Source organism: Anomaloglossus baeobatrachus, chromosome 4 (assembly GCF_048569485.1).
Source record: "Anomaloglossus baeobatrachus isolate aAnoBae1 chromosome 4, aAnoBae1.hap1, whole genome shotgun sequence".
Taxonomy (NCBI): Eukaryota; Metazoa; Chordata; class Amphibia; order Anura; family Aromobatidae; genus Anomaloglossus; species Anomaloglossus baeobatrachus.
The window spans coordinates 300,532,365-300,548,122 of record NC_134356.1 but is presented as its reverse complement, the minus strand read 5'-3'; the positions used below and the strand labels follow the sequence as shown (position 1 = coordinate 300,548,122).

General features: G+C 43.4%; 1 protein-coding gene across 3 annotated transcripts in view; it reads right to left on the bottom strand.

The window, feature by feature from the left end:
• TAFA2 (TAFA chemokine like family member 2) overlaps positions 1 to 15,758 on the bottom strand; it is a 643,090-nt gene that overhangs the window by 219,818 nt on the left and 407,514 nt on the right. For all 3 annotated transcript variants that reach the window (XR_012753036.1, XM_075344946.1, XM_075344947.1), the window contains exon 3: positions 7,648 to 7,754. Coding sequence is in view for 2 of the 3 variants with exons in the window: in XM_075344946.1 (XP_075201061.1) it covers positions 7,648 to 7,753 (106 nt within the window). In the remaining variant the exon portion in view is untranslated. The remainder of the gene's footprint in view (positions 1 to 7,647; positions 7,755 to 15,758) is intronic.

The window sequence follows — 15,758 nt, the reverse complement described above, 5'->3', positions numbered from 1 at the left end:
CAGTGGTGACTTAAGCAACATGTATGTATTTTGCACAAAGATTTAGTGCCTAGTTCATAGTCAGAACATGGCATGGTTGACAATAGTCAGAACAGATTATTATACAATCAGAAATTCGGCAATGCAGATATACAGGATAGAAATACAATATTATTTACTCACTAGCATCACTTCTATCACTAGATAACAGGTTATGTGAATGCTTTCTTATTCCTAATTTTTGTCGGAGTGGCATCAATGTCACTGTTTTTATCACCACAGTCAACTAAGTAATGCAAATAAATAGCTCACAGGCCATCTTCATTCACTCCAATCCCCACTCAGAATTGGACAGGAAGCAAAGGCCCAGCTCACTCTAGTCTTTTTCTTAAATCAGGAGGTGGTTTTGTTTAGTAATCGGATATTCAGTGTTCCTCAAGAATCAGGTATATTTATGCTGCAGGAATTGATATTTGGCTGTGAGCCGGCTCCACTGATCACATTGCGGCTCTCTTCCAAGTCTGGGTGCCAACTCTACCTACTCTCTGCCTTCCTAGGCTTTTAAAATTCTTGATTGCATCAGAAAAGTCACCTGACATAGTGTCTTTTCTCATCTGCTCCCTAGTGGGAGTGAACTCTGGTCCTTTGAGAGGTATTTGCAGGGAATAAGTCATATAACAGTCCTTTGTACTGACCACACATGTACATATCCATTAGGCCTAATTCAGACATCCTATTTTATGTGCCAATGTTATCAGTGTTTTTCACGGATATCAATAATACCTGTGATAGTCTACGGGGCCAGTCACATGTTTGTGATTTTTCCAGATGTGGAAAATGGTGAAGGCGTCCAATTTTGACACCGTAGTGTGGTCTGATTTTCATAGGCTGTCAGAATAGAGGCAAAGGAAAAAAACTCTTTTTTTTCTCCTCATTTGAGAAAAACTAATGTCATTCATGCAATACTCTAATCAAACATAGCTCAATGTTTGATCCAAAAAATTGATCTGTTTTTCTCATACATGAAAAAATCCAATGTCTGAATGATGCCTAAGATTGTCTCTTAGTTGTCTTTTTCCTAAGCTAAATAAAAGAATAGAGGCAGAGATAAAATACTCTGTGCCCTCTTTTTCAATCTTTATTGCACTGTTCTCCTGATTCCACCCACCTGACTTTGATATAATCTACAGACCTAACCCTGACAGTAATTGCCTGCTGTGTATACTCTTTCAGAAGATATATTGGTTGCAGACTGAACCAGTTTAATGGTGCATTTTTCCATGTATCATTGGGACAAGGACAATGTTATGAATACAAGTGGGCAGTGCATAAAAGTTTGAAAAATCATAAGTAAAAGATATTTGCAATCATTTATCCTCTTAAGGCTGGAGTCACATGATTGTATGGCATCTGATGCGAGTGCATCAAATTCAATAGGCTAATGACTCTCGGCTCCCACTGTGCTGCCAGCATGAGCCAAGTGTCATGCAACTGTATTCCGATCTTACGATAGCATCACAGCTGCAGAGGAGGGAGCGGGAGCTGTGGAGGATAGGACGGAAGCTGCGGCAGAGAGGGAGGGATTAATGTCCCCATCTTCTCTGATGCTATTATTACACTGCACTTGGACGTCATCCGAGTGCAGAGAAATATTTCCCTTGCAGCCATAGACTTGTGTGGGTGTGAGTGACAAATCTGTCTCTGACAATCACAGCATGCTGCGACTGTTTGCTCATCCAAAATCTGGATGAGAAAAAGCTGACCATCTGCTCTCCCTTATTGAATAACATTGGCCCGAAAGCAATGCGTGATTTTGTCACATTGCACTCTTCCAAGTCATATGCTCGTGTGAGTGTGCCCTTAGAGTGTTTCAAGTGTCCCTATCAAAAACAAGATGGCATGGTTAATTGTAAGAATCTCCAGATCGTTGACCCGCTTCTCCCAAGTTAAGTTACTTAGTGCACCCCTGCACCAACCAGCTGGACTTGACTAACCTGATATATTTCCATTGTCTGCAAAATGTTAACCCTATGTCATAAGTGTGTATTCTGGAAAAATATGAATTTTAAGCAGTATCCTAACAAGACACATAGAAGTCAATAAATACCATTGAGGCAAAACTAAATAGTTATTAACACCGATGAATAACATGCTGCCCAGATTGCACATGTAGCCAATGTATCTCTGAGTGACCAATAGATGGTGCAACAAACCTAATTAATCTTTACTGCGTTGCCTTGTATTGATTGTTAATCACTACTTAAGCATTAAGAAACAATATGAGAAAGATGCTGTAAGTTGTGTTTATCCTAATGACTGTGAACCAAACAGAATGGGATCTCAGCCAAGCTCCACATTAAAATTGTCTTTAAAAATTAAAGACAAGGAGGTAGAGAATAACAAAAAATAAATCACAAGGATTTGCTACAGGAGTAATTTCTATGGCAAATGTGTAGCTATCTGAGTGAATCAGGGTCAATTTAGCATAATAACACTTTTGGTATTTTAATATACTGTTGCAAGGTTATAAAATAAATGTTCAAAAAATTGGGAGCAAAATTATAAAAGAGATGATAGATTGGCACAATGAATAAAATACGAGTAGGAGTAAATAGGTGGAACAGAAACTCTGCAAGAGGGAGAATTTTACCTATTCAGGGGAATTTAACAGCGGAAACAATCTCTGGTCCGCATCAACAGTGTTCAGCCAAGACAATCATAACTATTAGGAACCCTTTTAACTTGGGAAAACTATGTTTTGTACTACACGCTGAATCTAAAATTCACTATAAAACTGGGTGTAACTGTAGTAAGTGAGGGGATCCCTCTCAGGTGCGGAAGAGAAGAAGCCATGCGAAGAATGTAAGAAAAGGATGTAACATTACTTTACCTGCAATGGCCACCAGCTAATGCCACTTAAATATAGATTGATAGAGCAATGAGTGCCTTAAAATCAGTATACTGTAAACTCCTTTTTGTTGTAGCTGCAAGTAGCAAAACCTTAATAATTTAACTCTGTATTTGCGTAACCTTAAACCCTTAGGCCTAAAACATTTTATGTAGAAATGGTTATTACAGTAACTACCATTAATCATCCTAAAGTGAGTACGCAAAGTACTGATTTGCCATGTACTTTTTAAGCATTAAAGATTTACAGTGCTGCCTTTTTTTTTAGCTTTCCTACGTATAATTTTACTACAAAATGTTTTGTCTATGTATTATTTCTCCTAACTTAAGGTCTATGAACACCTTTGAAGTGGATTTTTTTTTGTTCACACATTAGTGGATACTTCTAGTAAAAGCAATTGCAGTAGGTTTATAGACCTTTATAATGAAGACTGTAAAATTTTTAAATTTTCATTTAGGACACAACTATGCCATAAAAAGTAATGTGGGAAGGTATACATAGCCTTTACTAAATACTAGCTGTACTACCCGGCTTCGCCCGGGTTAATAACTGCTGTTAACAAAATAGAATGTATTAACAAAAATGTATTCTGCACACAAAAATCACAAAACAAATAGATAGAAATGTAATTATTAAAAGGCAAAAACTAAACTAATAGAAGCATTTCACAACATATATTTCAACACCACAGATATTCCACACAGATTTAACTAAATTGGCCAAGTAATGTGCTCCGTCTGCCTCTTTCCAGGTCTGTCTCTTTCCAGGTCTGTCTCTTTCCAGGTCTGTCTCTTTCAAGGTCTGTCTCTTTCCAGGTCTGTGTCTGTCTGTCTCTTTCACCGTTTGTCTCTGTCTGTCTCTCTGTCTGTCTCTCTCTATCTGTCTCCCCTCTGACATCTTATTAACTCACATATAAGCTTCATATACTATGAATGTCTTTTGTTCCTATAGCAACCAATCACAGCTCATACTAATAACCTGTAGCTTCAGGCTCCATTTACTTTAATGGAGGCATGTTTTTTGGAAAGTAACTGTAAAGTGCGGGGTTACATTTTCCTGTCAAAACATAGTCTACGACGTTCCCTGGGTCACATGAGGTGTCTGTGCAAAATTTTGTGATTGTAAATGCGACGGTGCGGAAACACTTTTCGTTTCACTTTTTCCCCATTATGTAGATAGGGGCAAAATTGATTGGTAAATTGGAACACGTGGGGTTAAAATTTTGTATCACAACATAGCCTATGACGCTCTCGGGGTCCAGCACCTGGCGCTGCCTGGAATAGTAACTGTCTCTCTGTTTCTCTCCCTTTCTCTGTCTGTCTCCCCCTCTGTATATCTCTCTCTGTCTCTCTCTCTATCTCTTTGTCTGTCTGTCTCTTTCCCTGTCTGTCTCTGACTGTCTCTGTCTCTTTCTCTGTCTGTCTCAATCTCTTTCCCTGTCTGTCTATCTATCTATCTCTTTCCCTGTCTGTCTCTTTCCCTGTCTGTCTCTTTCCCTCTCTTTCCGTCTGTCTCTTTCCCTCTCTTTCCCTGTCTGTCTCTTTCCCTCTCTTTCCCTGTCTGTGTCTTTCCCTCTTTCCCTCTGTCACTTTCCCTGTGTCTGTCTCTTTGTCTGTATCTTACTCTGTCTGTCTCTTTCCCTCTCTTTCCCTGTCTGTCAATATTCCTGTGTCTGTCTCTGTCTCTTTGTCTGTGTCTGTCTCTTTACCTGTCTGTGTCTGTCTCTTACCCTGTCTCTCTCTTTCCCTCTCTTTCCCTCTCTTTCCCTGTCTGTCTCTTTCCCTGTCAGTCTGTCTCTTTGTCTGTGTCTGTCTCTTTGTGTCTGTCTCTTACCCTGTCTATGTCTGTCTGTTACCCTGTCTGTGTCTGCCTCTTTCCCTGTCTGTGTCTGTCTCTTTCCTTGGCTGCATTGTGACACACCAACATTCAATTTAAGGGCGTGGTTGCGCATTTTTCTGAAGTTCTGGCTGCACTGTGGCTCCCAGCTCCATTCGCTTTAATGGAGGCAGGTTTTTTGGTGAATAACTGTAAAGTGCAGGGTTAAAATTTCCCCTCAAAACATAGCCTATGACGCTCTCGGGGTCCAGACGTGTGAGTGTGCAAAATTTTGTGGCTGTAGCTGCGACGGTGCAGATGCCAATCCTGGACATACATACATACATACATACACACATTTAGCTTTATATATTAGATATAAAAAAAATTATATTTTAGTATATAGTAAAATGCAAATACCAAATATATACAATGTGAATAATTCTTCATTTCCAAATAGTATAACCAATTACACTAGCTTTTTGTAATGTTTCAAAATAAAAACTACTATAAGATTTTCAATTCCAGTCTTTTCATTAATCTTCTACTTTTGTAATAGTTAAAATAAAACACATTTTAGAATATAAAAGATGCCCCATCTATCTACATATATTTTAATACACTACAAACTATTATCATATATATATATATATATATATATATAATTGCCTTATTCTGTCTGTCTGTCTGTCTGTCTGTCTGTCTGTCTTGCTCCAAAATTGTGTCCTTACGGTGACACAAAGCTGATTGGCTGCTGGGCTCGCCATGGCCCCAACCCCTGCACGGATTGGCCACTCGCCTCGCCTCGGCTCCGCCCCCCCACGGATTGGTCGCTCGCCTCGGCCTGGCCCCGCCCTCCACATGGATTGCCCGCTCGCCTCGGCCCTCCGCACGCATCGCCAGACATAACCTTGCGCTGCTGGGATCGTGACGGAGCCGGTGTACGCTGGTAACCATTATACACATCGAGTAACTAAGGTCCCTTGGTTACCCGATGTGTATCATAGTTACCAGTATACACCGGCTCCGTCACGATCCCAGCATCGCCAGACATAACCTTGCGCTGCTGGGATCGTGACGGAGCCGGTGTACGCTGGTAACCATTATACACATCGGGTAACTAAGGTCCCTTAGTTACCCGATGTGTATCATAGTTACCAGTGTACACCGGCTCCGTCACGATTCCAGCAGCGCCAGACATAACCTTGCGATGCTGGGATCGTGACGGAGCCGGTGAACGCTGGTAACCATTATACACATCGGGTAACTAAGGTCCCTTAGTTACCCGATGTGTATCATAGTTACCAGCGTACACCGGATCCCAGTACACATGTGCAGGGAGCCGGCATTATACTGCTCTCCCCCCAGGACTACTCCTCCTATTATAGTCCTCCTATTATACTCCTCTCTGAGTATAATAGGAGAACTATTATAGCATGGGGGATGGAGCACGATGGGGTGCACAGCATGGGGGATGTAGCACGATGGGGGGTGCACAGCATGGGGGATGTAGCACGATGGGGAGTGCGCAGCATGGGGGATGGAGCACGATGGTGAGTGTGCAGCATGGGGGATGGAGCACGATGGGGGGTGCGCAGCATGGGGGATGGAGCACGATGGGGGGTGCGCAGCATGGGGGATGGAGCACGATGAGGGGTGCGCAGCATGGGGGATGGAGCACGATGGGGGGGCGCAATATGGGAAATGGAGCACGATGGGGAGTGCGCAGCATGGAGGATGGAGCACAATGGGAATGCACAGCATGGGGGATGGAGCACGATGGGGAGTGCGCAGCATGGGGGATGGAGCACGATGGGGGTGCGCAGCATGGGCGATGGAGCACGATGGGGGGTGCGCAGCATGGGGGATGGAGCACGATGGGGGGTGCGCAGCATGGGGGATGGAGCACGATGGGGGGTGCGCAGCATGGGGGATGGAGCACGATGGGGGGTGCGCAGCATGAGGGATGGAGCACGATGGGGGTGCGCAGCATGGGGGATGGAGCATGATGGGGGGTGCGCAGCATGGGGGATGGAGCACGATGGGGGGTGCGCAGCATGGGGGATGGAGCACGAAGGGGAGAGCGCAGCATGGAGGATGGAGCACGATGGGGAGTGCACAGCATGGGGGATGGAGCACGATGGGGAGTGCGCAGCATGGGGGATGGAGCACGATGGGGGGTGCGCAGCATCGGGGATGGAGCACGATGGGGAGTGCGCAGCATGGGGGATGGAGCACGATGGGGGTGCGCAGCATCGGGGATGGAGCATGATGGGGAATGCGCAGCATAGGGGATGGAGCACGATGGGGGTTGGGAAGCATGGGGGATGGAGCACGATGGGGGGTGCGCAGCATGGGGGATGGGGCACGATGGGGGGTGCGCAGCATGGGGGATGGAGCACGATGGGAGGTGCACACCTCCCCCCAACACACACACACACAACACACCACACACACACTGGGAACCTCAAACACCGTCCTACACAGACACCCACACACACAGACAACGCGCACACACACAACACCCAACACACAAACACCGTGGCATACATAAATATACGCACATACCGCACAACACACACATTGCACAAAACATACCTCCCCCGAAACACACCACACCCACACAAACCGCGCAACACACACACACACAACGCTCCACAAACAACGCAACACACGCAACACACATACAACACCGCTCTCACCCCCCGCCACACCCAGACAACACCCAGAACATGTACAGCGCCCTACACAAACACTTGGTAACTACACACAACAACATCTATATATATATATATATATATATATATATATAACAAAAATCATACATGAACTACACAATACGTAAATTCTAGAATACCCGATGCGTAGAATCGGGCCACCTTCTAGTATATATATATTACTTTTAAATTTAAGAAAATCTCAGTTCATAAGAGAAAGCAGCTTACCTCTTTGATGAACTGCTCCAACTGATAACTTTCCCCAAAGAGTTCCAATAAATATTATTATGAGAAATGTCCGTTTTGTTGCCTTCTGCAAATATCTTCTATTCATTCTGTTACGAAAAAATAGACTGCAAAATTATAATTTTTCAATATCTTCCATAAATAGAATATGCATATAACTAATTTCCTACTGTACAAGGTAATTTAGTTTTTTTTTTTTTATAATACAGGGTGGGCTATAAGTATGGATACACCCTGGGTGGGCCATAAGTAGGGATACACCCTGATAAAAAGAGTAAATTTGAATTCAAAAAGGCGGCTTTGCAGATGGCCGCCATGGGCATCACCCGGCCTCAAATATTTTGCTCCTCCCATGCATTTTATCTAGATGTATCCATACTTATGAGCCACCCAGGGTTGTATCCATACTTATGGCCCACCCTGTAGTTTTATAATATACAGTCATTATATTAGTCATTAGAAAGCAATCCTGCCACTTAATGAAAAATAAAATCAGCTGGTTCAACTGATGGCCTATAAAAAGATTACTAAGCTGCCACAAGAAAAAATAAATCATGATGGGTAAAACCAGTTAGCTTAGTCAAGATAATGTTATAACTAAGGGGTGGTGGAGACCAAACCACAGAAACATGTTATATCGTATGTGATTTCTACATTGTGATCTTACCTGAATATGACATTAAGTTGCAATTTTTTTAAATAGATGTGGAGTATAGTGTCAATTTTTGAGTGCTGGATGATTTTTTTTTACAATTTATGGAAAGAACAGAATTAGTGGCCTAATTGTTCCATGGGTGGTAATTTATAACATTAACATTTTATAAGCTCTGAATGAGTAATTCCTCCTGTTATCCTGAATATTGCATGGATCCAGACCGGGAGTAGGTCTTGAACAATGTGGAAAAGGAAGAGGGATCCAGCAAATATCAAGAGGTCCGGTTGGTATAAAACTATGGATTTATTGGTAGACAAATGTAAAAATGTAACAAAGCTGTAAACAATAAGTTGCAGGAAATAGTGCCTTATGGACAACGCATTTCGGCGGTATAAACCGCCTTCTTCACGACCCAAGCCATAACTCAAGCTTTGGCTTGGACAGTGAAGAAGACAGTTTATACCACCGAAACGTGTTGTCCGTAACGCACTATTTCCTGCAAATTATTATTTAAAGCTTTGTTACATTTTTTAATTTTTCTACCAATAAATCCATAGTTTTATGCCAACCGGACCTCTTGAATCTTGATATTTGCTGAATCCCTCTTCTTTTTTAACATTTTTATATATATTAAAAAATGTAATCTGAATTGCAATTTATGTCTAACAAATATTTTATAAGTTGTTTTGTTGTAAATCACGTTTAGAAACTTTATTATTGGAGAAGAAACTAAAGAGCATGCTCATTTAAATTCTGGCTCAAAAAACTATTGAGTTGTTAACTGAAGGAGTAACTATTTCTAATGGCAGTTATAATGCGTTTGGGGTTTTTTTTACAGATTTTTATTTTTCCATTTTTTTCCATGCTACTCATACTCAAACCTAAAAATGTGTTCCATAAAATAAATAATATTTGGGCACCCATGCATTGCATGAGAAGTGACTTCAATTATTTCAGTTATTATCATGAATGTATTTCAATAATTATCTATGAGAAACATTTTGAACAACTTGCTGTATATGGAAAATTAATCGGATTTTACTAGGTCTGAATCTGTGACAGAAGTAATTAAGGAGTTGATTCAGTGGAATAATTATCCATCCATAACTTTTGGATAATCCTTAAAAACTTTAAATACATATGTCAGAATGATATTGTAAAGGATTACTGGAGTATTTCTAGCAGCTTTTATAGCATGTAATACAAATAGAAATCGTTAAAGCCTGTTCTATAAAACACCAGCAGAATATGAAGTATATAAATGTAAAAAAAAATCCTGATGGCTGGCAGTTAAAACAGTTTAATCTCCTCCATATAAGCATCCTTTAGTGGTTTATCTACTTGGCATTTACTGCCAAGAAGCATTGTTTCAGATGGCAGTAAAAAATGTATAACAAGTTTTCTTATACTTACTTTACTAGTAAACTACTTATAAATCTTGACAAAACTAATTTGTTTACTATCCTGATATACTTTATACTGTTAAAAGCAATGTAAATTTATCCTCAGAGAAGAGGCTACTGACCCATGTTGTATTTCACTGAAAACATATTGAAAGTGTTGTATAAAAACATGAAACTACAGTATAACTTTCTTGTACTCCTGATATGTTTATATATTTCTTTTTGCTGGAGGCTAGAAGCCCTGTATGGAGAAAATTCATGACTTGTATATTAGCACCCAGCAAAATAAGACCCTTCAACAAATGGGGTGGTCCGTTACCCAAAATTGATAGCACACCTTTAGAATTCTTTCATGTTCAATATGACATTTTTTAAATTACATAGAACATACATTTTAATCGTACAATGAATGGCAACGTTCATTTTACGATTCGATGTGCTAGAAAAAGGGAAAAAATTCAAGTACTGGGAAATTGCAAAACCCCCACATTATTTCGGTTATATTTTTATGGTTTTCATTGTTTAATAAAATTGACTTGTCAATGTGATAATGCAGGACAATATGATTACAGTGAAACTTGTATAGTCATTTTTCTATTATACCTCTTCACAACCGCCAATACATTTTAAAACATCAACCATTAAGAGTACTTATTCCTTACTGTCTTTGGTAAGGAAAAAGTGCATAGCACCCCCAGGGTTGGAAAGTCTACAGGGTTTCAGCTAACTCGGGTACCTGAGACCCTGAAGAACATAATCTGGGCTATTTTTTTCGGTTACCGGTCATGTGATTGCCATTATGCAACCTAGTAATGGTGATCACGTAAAAAAAGTGACATCGCTATAAAAAGTAACTTCTCATTTCAAAGGCATCACATCGGGCATCGCATCAGACATCACACCGGCTTCCGATGACAATGCCGGTGGGGTCAGCATACCAGGTGGAACAGGGGCGGTTTGCACTCACTCAGATTCATGCTAGAGACAACCCGTAGCAGGGTCGCTATTGCCGATGATGACTGCAATTGATCGTGGGCCGCTCCTCCAGGCGGGCCTCACTGCACCGACAACCGCAGGTTTCTAATTGCCATTATCATCTTCTTCTTCCAAGCGGCGATCTCTCGTCTGCTCTGCTCTTCCATACCATTGGCAATTCTTCCCACTTCTACCTCCAGCTTCTCTGCAGTCATGGGCCTGGTCCATCCCAGTTCCTTGTTGTCACCTTCCGCTGATGCCATCTTGTCTCTATTGTTGCTCATCAGGTTCTGGTCACGCTTTTGTCTTAGTTTCATTTTTGGTTGTTCTCCTCCCACAGGACTGCGACGTCCCCGCAGTCTGGGGACAGATCCGCCCCCATCTTGTCCTTTCATTGTGTCAGAGCGCTCTTCCCATGCTGGGCCAGTCACTCCTCTTCGTGGGCGGTTACCTTTTCTTCTGCGCGGGCTGCAGCCTTCAAAATCGTGCACTTTTAACGGTGACACAATGGCGGCAGTTCAAATTTTTCGATCGGACCGCTGAGGCGTACTGTCACCTGTCTAAACAGGTCTAGTCCTTGATCCTGTTCATGACGAAAAAAATGTGGAGCCCACCTGCAGCAGTTGCCACAGGGACACCACTCCACCTTCAGGGATGCCATAGGGTCTTCACTTGGGTATTTCTGGCAACAGGTATGTCGGTTTTGTATGTATAGGAGTCTTGACACCACTCACGGTTTGCGGTCAGGGTTATGGGTGACCGCCACTGCAGGTTTAACGAGCGTCTGGGGCTGATAGAGTCTGCAGTCGGATGGTGTGGCCTCCCGTGACTGAGGCTGGCCCCAGGGACTCGGGTGTATGGAACAACAGGTCCCAAAATAACTCAGTCTCAGTCCAGAAAGTTTTTCAACTTGCTTTTACTCACTTTTGGATAGTTTTGTGAGGTACACGGGCGATGCTGAGATTAAATCAGGAGAACCAGGTATCCTTTAGGCCGGTCTAAGGTTAACCGTTAACTCACCTTCCTAGCACTTCTTGTTTCGGATAACCCTTGACTTGAAGTACCGTGGGATTCATCCAGGGAAGTTGCTACTGCCTTTTCTCCCCTTTTTGGCCCATTTGCTGGCAGCGTGGACCAAGGAAGATGGCTCCAGGCTCGATCCTCCTTATGGGCCCCCTCATTGCTGGTGAGGCTCGGACTCTAGTTGGTTGGTGAGGGACTTGTAGTTCCCCTCACGAGCAGGTTTAGTAGATCAATAAATGGACGTCTACTCTAGGGACCTGTTCCCCGTGCGTGCCTAGTCACCAGGAGTCCCCGTACTCGACCGACTGACTCCCTCAGCGTCTTTCTGACTGACTGGCTGGTAACCATTCTCTCCCACTAACAGCTACTTCACGTGCAGGGTCTTCCTAGTGTGTGCACGCGCCTGCGTTTTCTGGCAACCGCTGCACTCCACTAACAGACTGGCTCACTCCCCTTCTTTCCTGACAGCCTTTGCAACCTTATCTCCCAGCCCCTCTTCTACACCCCTTGATGAGATGTGGAGGCAAGCCCCCTCTTGGGTCTGCCCAAGGGTTTCCTCTCAAGGTGTGGGAGACCTGGTTGCTATGTGTCTGTGCATACACACCCTATTCCAGCCTTTAGGATTACCTGAAAGTACTGCCCCAGCATGGGTGCAGTACTCAGTGGTGCCTGACCAGTTCAGGGGTGCCACACCCCCATCATCCCCAGAACCTTAATACCACAGAAGTCCTCTCTCAGCCTCTCTCTCCTCTTTGTCCTGGGCCAAAGTGGTGGGCACATGCATTGTGCACCTGTCAAGATCTTATAATGCACCCATCAACTGTCCGGAACCAAATGTCAGTGTCAGATTCAGTTTAGTTTTTAGTTAGTTAGGCAGTGATATAAAATAAAAGGGTGCATAGAATGTTTGGTGGATCTGGCAGTTCTGGGATGGATACCGAATCTGCATCTGATGCAGAACTTTTTTTCAGACAGTGGTGACTTGGCTTCCTCCACAGGCCAATGGAAGTGGAGCCACTGCTAAAACATCAGAGGCAGGGCCAAGTTCTGAAGTCCCACCTCCACTGTAGTATCTCAAACAGTCCTTTTTCCCACAAATTCCCCCTTTTGTAGCAGCCCCTAGCATCAAACTAGGTGGAACTAATTTTGCCGTCTGTCATTTCACCAATTTATCCCGTCCAAGAGCTCCAAATGTGGCATCAAATTATATACAGTAAAATGTGTGAAATCACAAGCTGGTACACATGCACTTTTCTCATTTATGAAGATAGGGACAACCAAATCAAATCACCCAACTGCTCCTAGACAATTGGCATCCTTTGTAAAATTGACTTGGAGCTAATTACATCACTTTTAGACAAATGTTACCATGTGTACACCGACAATTATTATACTAGTATCCCCCATTCAAATCTCTCAATGCTTAAAATACAGGGACCTATTGGACAGTTAGAAAAAAATGAGTAGGTTTTCCATGACAGTTGGTGTCCAGACATTTGGAAAAGGCGTGCCATGCTCGCTGGCAAGTTGCTAACTACTTACAGTGCAGTGGAAAGACAGAAAGGACATCTATATGCTGATCACCCTGCATGCGGACACCACTGTGATGGTCAGAAACAGGGGCGCAACCAGGGACAAAGAGAAATCAATCTGTGTAACTGATTATAAGTTCATGGGATGCAGTGACCTGTTGGACCCGGTGCTTCAACCATACCTTGTGAAGCAAAAGACCAGGGTCGGGTATTAAAAGGTAGCAATCTACCTCATACAGATTACAACCTGTCCTGTACAAAAAGTTGCGAGGAAAGCTCACATTTCTCCAGCGCCAGAAGAAAATTGTTCAATTTTTCCTATTCACCTCAACAGCACAGGAGACAGCCTTTGAGTCATAGGATGTTCGGAGACTGTCAGACTAACATTTTATTTCCCTCGTCCCTTCCACTCCCACTCAAAATCGCACCCACAAAAGATGTTGGGTTTGCAGTAAGCATTGTATCAGGAGTGATTCTCGGTATCATTGCCGCATATGCCCATCCCAAACAGGCTTTTGTGTCACCCAATGCTTTGAGAAATACCAGACAATGTCCCATAATTGAATTGACTTGGATAACACCAAATTGTGTGAAAGAATCTTTTTTTTCAAATAATTTATATTTTCTCTTGAGTGAGCCCCAGTAGAGAATCTATTTGTTACTTTTCACATAAAAATGACTATTTTAATCAGTAAAACACATTTTACACCATTTCACAATTAATTCCAGACCACGATCATCACATACCAAAGTATTATTCAGACAAATTCTCATTCATACAGTATGCCCACGTCTGTATACTCCAGAATGTGGATGACACAAATGTTCTTGAAATGTCAGGTTATCCGATAATGAATTCCAGGACTTAATCAGTCACATACAAAACTATATTTTTCAGCCAAATTCTAGTCCACATGCCCACATCTGCATACTCCAGAACGTGGACCTCACAAATGTTCTTGAAAAGTCAGGTCATATGACAATGAATTCCTGGAGTTGATCACTAACAAATATTTTTGACCATTTATTTTAGTTTGACTGTTTTTATGACTGTCTTGCTGCACAAAACTTTTCTTTGCATTTATATTACTTATACAGTATTACTTTGACTTACAAGTTTAATTTATTTTGTGACCAAGCTCAGTTTATGTTTTGTTATGCAGAGGGACGATTGTAGCAAAACAAATAATAGCTCAATCATCTCCCAAGGTCCTCTGGGCAGATGACAAAGCCACAGAGAGACAGGCGGCCAGACGGCACAACTTCAGAGAGACACAAAAAGAAAAAAACACAATCGGTGGTGTTCATAGCACACCACCGAGCACCAGACCTCCCCTGTTCACAGCACAGGGAGGACTAGAGAACACTGACCGTGTGTGTAGGGGGCACACCTGGTCAGCTGGAGCAGCTCAGTTAGACTCACTGAGCTGCTGCCACATTACAGGGATGGGCGCGATAACTGGCCCTGGCTGTGCCTCGCTGCAAATCTTGGCACGATGGACACTGGACGCCTAACCCTGCCTACCGCTCCTATAACCACGTGCAACCCTGCCTCAGACACTGCAAGGCTATTGGCGCTATGACCACTGTATTGCACTGCACAGACTGTCACCAGTACAATAATGATGCTCGCGCAGCCATGGGCATTGTCGGGGGTACTTTATAGCCTAAAGGGGGCTTTACACGCTGCGACATCGTTAATGATATATCGTCGGGGTCACAGTGTCTGTGAAGCACATCTGGCGTCGTTAGCGACGTCGCAGCATGTGACAGGCTGGAGCGACCTAAAACGATTGCAAAAAAGACAAATCGTTTGTTTTAGAGAGGTCGTTTAATTACAAAAAATCATTGTCAGGTAAGTAGCGATGTTGTTCCTCGTTCCTGCGGCACCACACATCGCTATTTGTGACACCGCAGGAACGACGAACATCTCCTTACCTCCGACCACCGGCAATGCGGAAGGAAGGAGGTGGGCAGGATGTTATGTCCCGCTCATCTCCGCCCCTCCACTTCTTTTGGACAGCCGCTTAGTAACGTCGCAGTGACGTCGCTGTGATGCCGAACGCACCTCCTCCTTGAGGGAGGGATTGTTTGGCGGTCACAGCGACACCGCTGACAAGGTATATGGGTGTGACGCTGCTGTAGCGATAATGTTCGCTGCGGCAGCGATCACACGAAATCGCATGCACGACGGGGGCGGGTGCTTTTGCGTACGGTATCACTAGCAATGTCGCAGCGTTTAAAGTACCCTTAAGTCTTCCCCCAAGCAAGACGCCAGATGGCAATGGCGCCAGATGCCAATCAGGATCCGCCACTTCATTGGCAATGTTACGCACATGCGGGAGTCCTGCACTTAGAGCCTGGAGAGGCAGCGGAACCCGCGCATGCACGATAGGGCAAAACAGGGACTTGGGCTTAGGATTACCCAAGACCCTGGACATCTGACACCTAGCAGCCAAGCACATGGAGCGTCGGACAGGTGGTGCAGAGGAGTCAGCCAACACC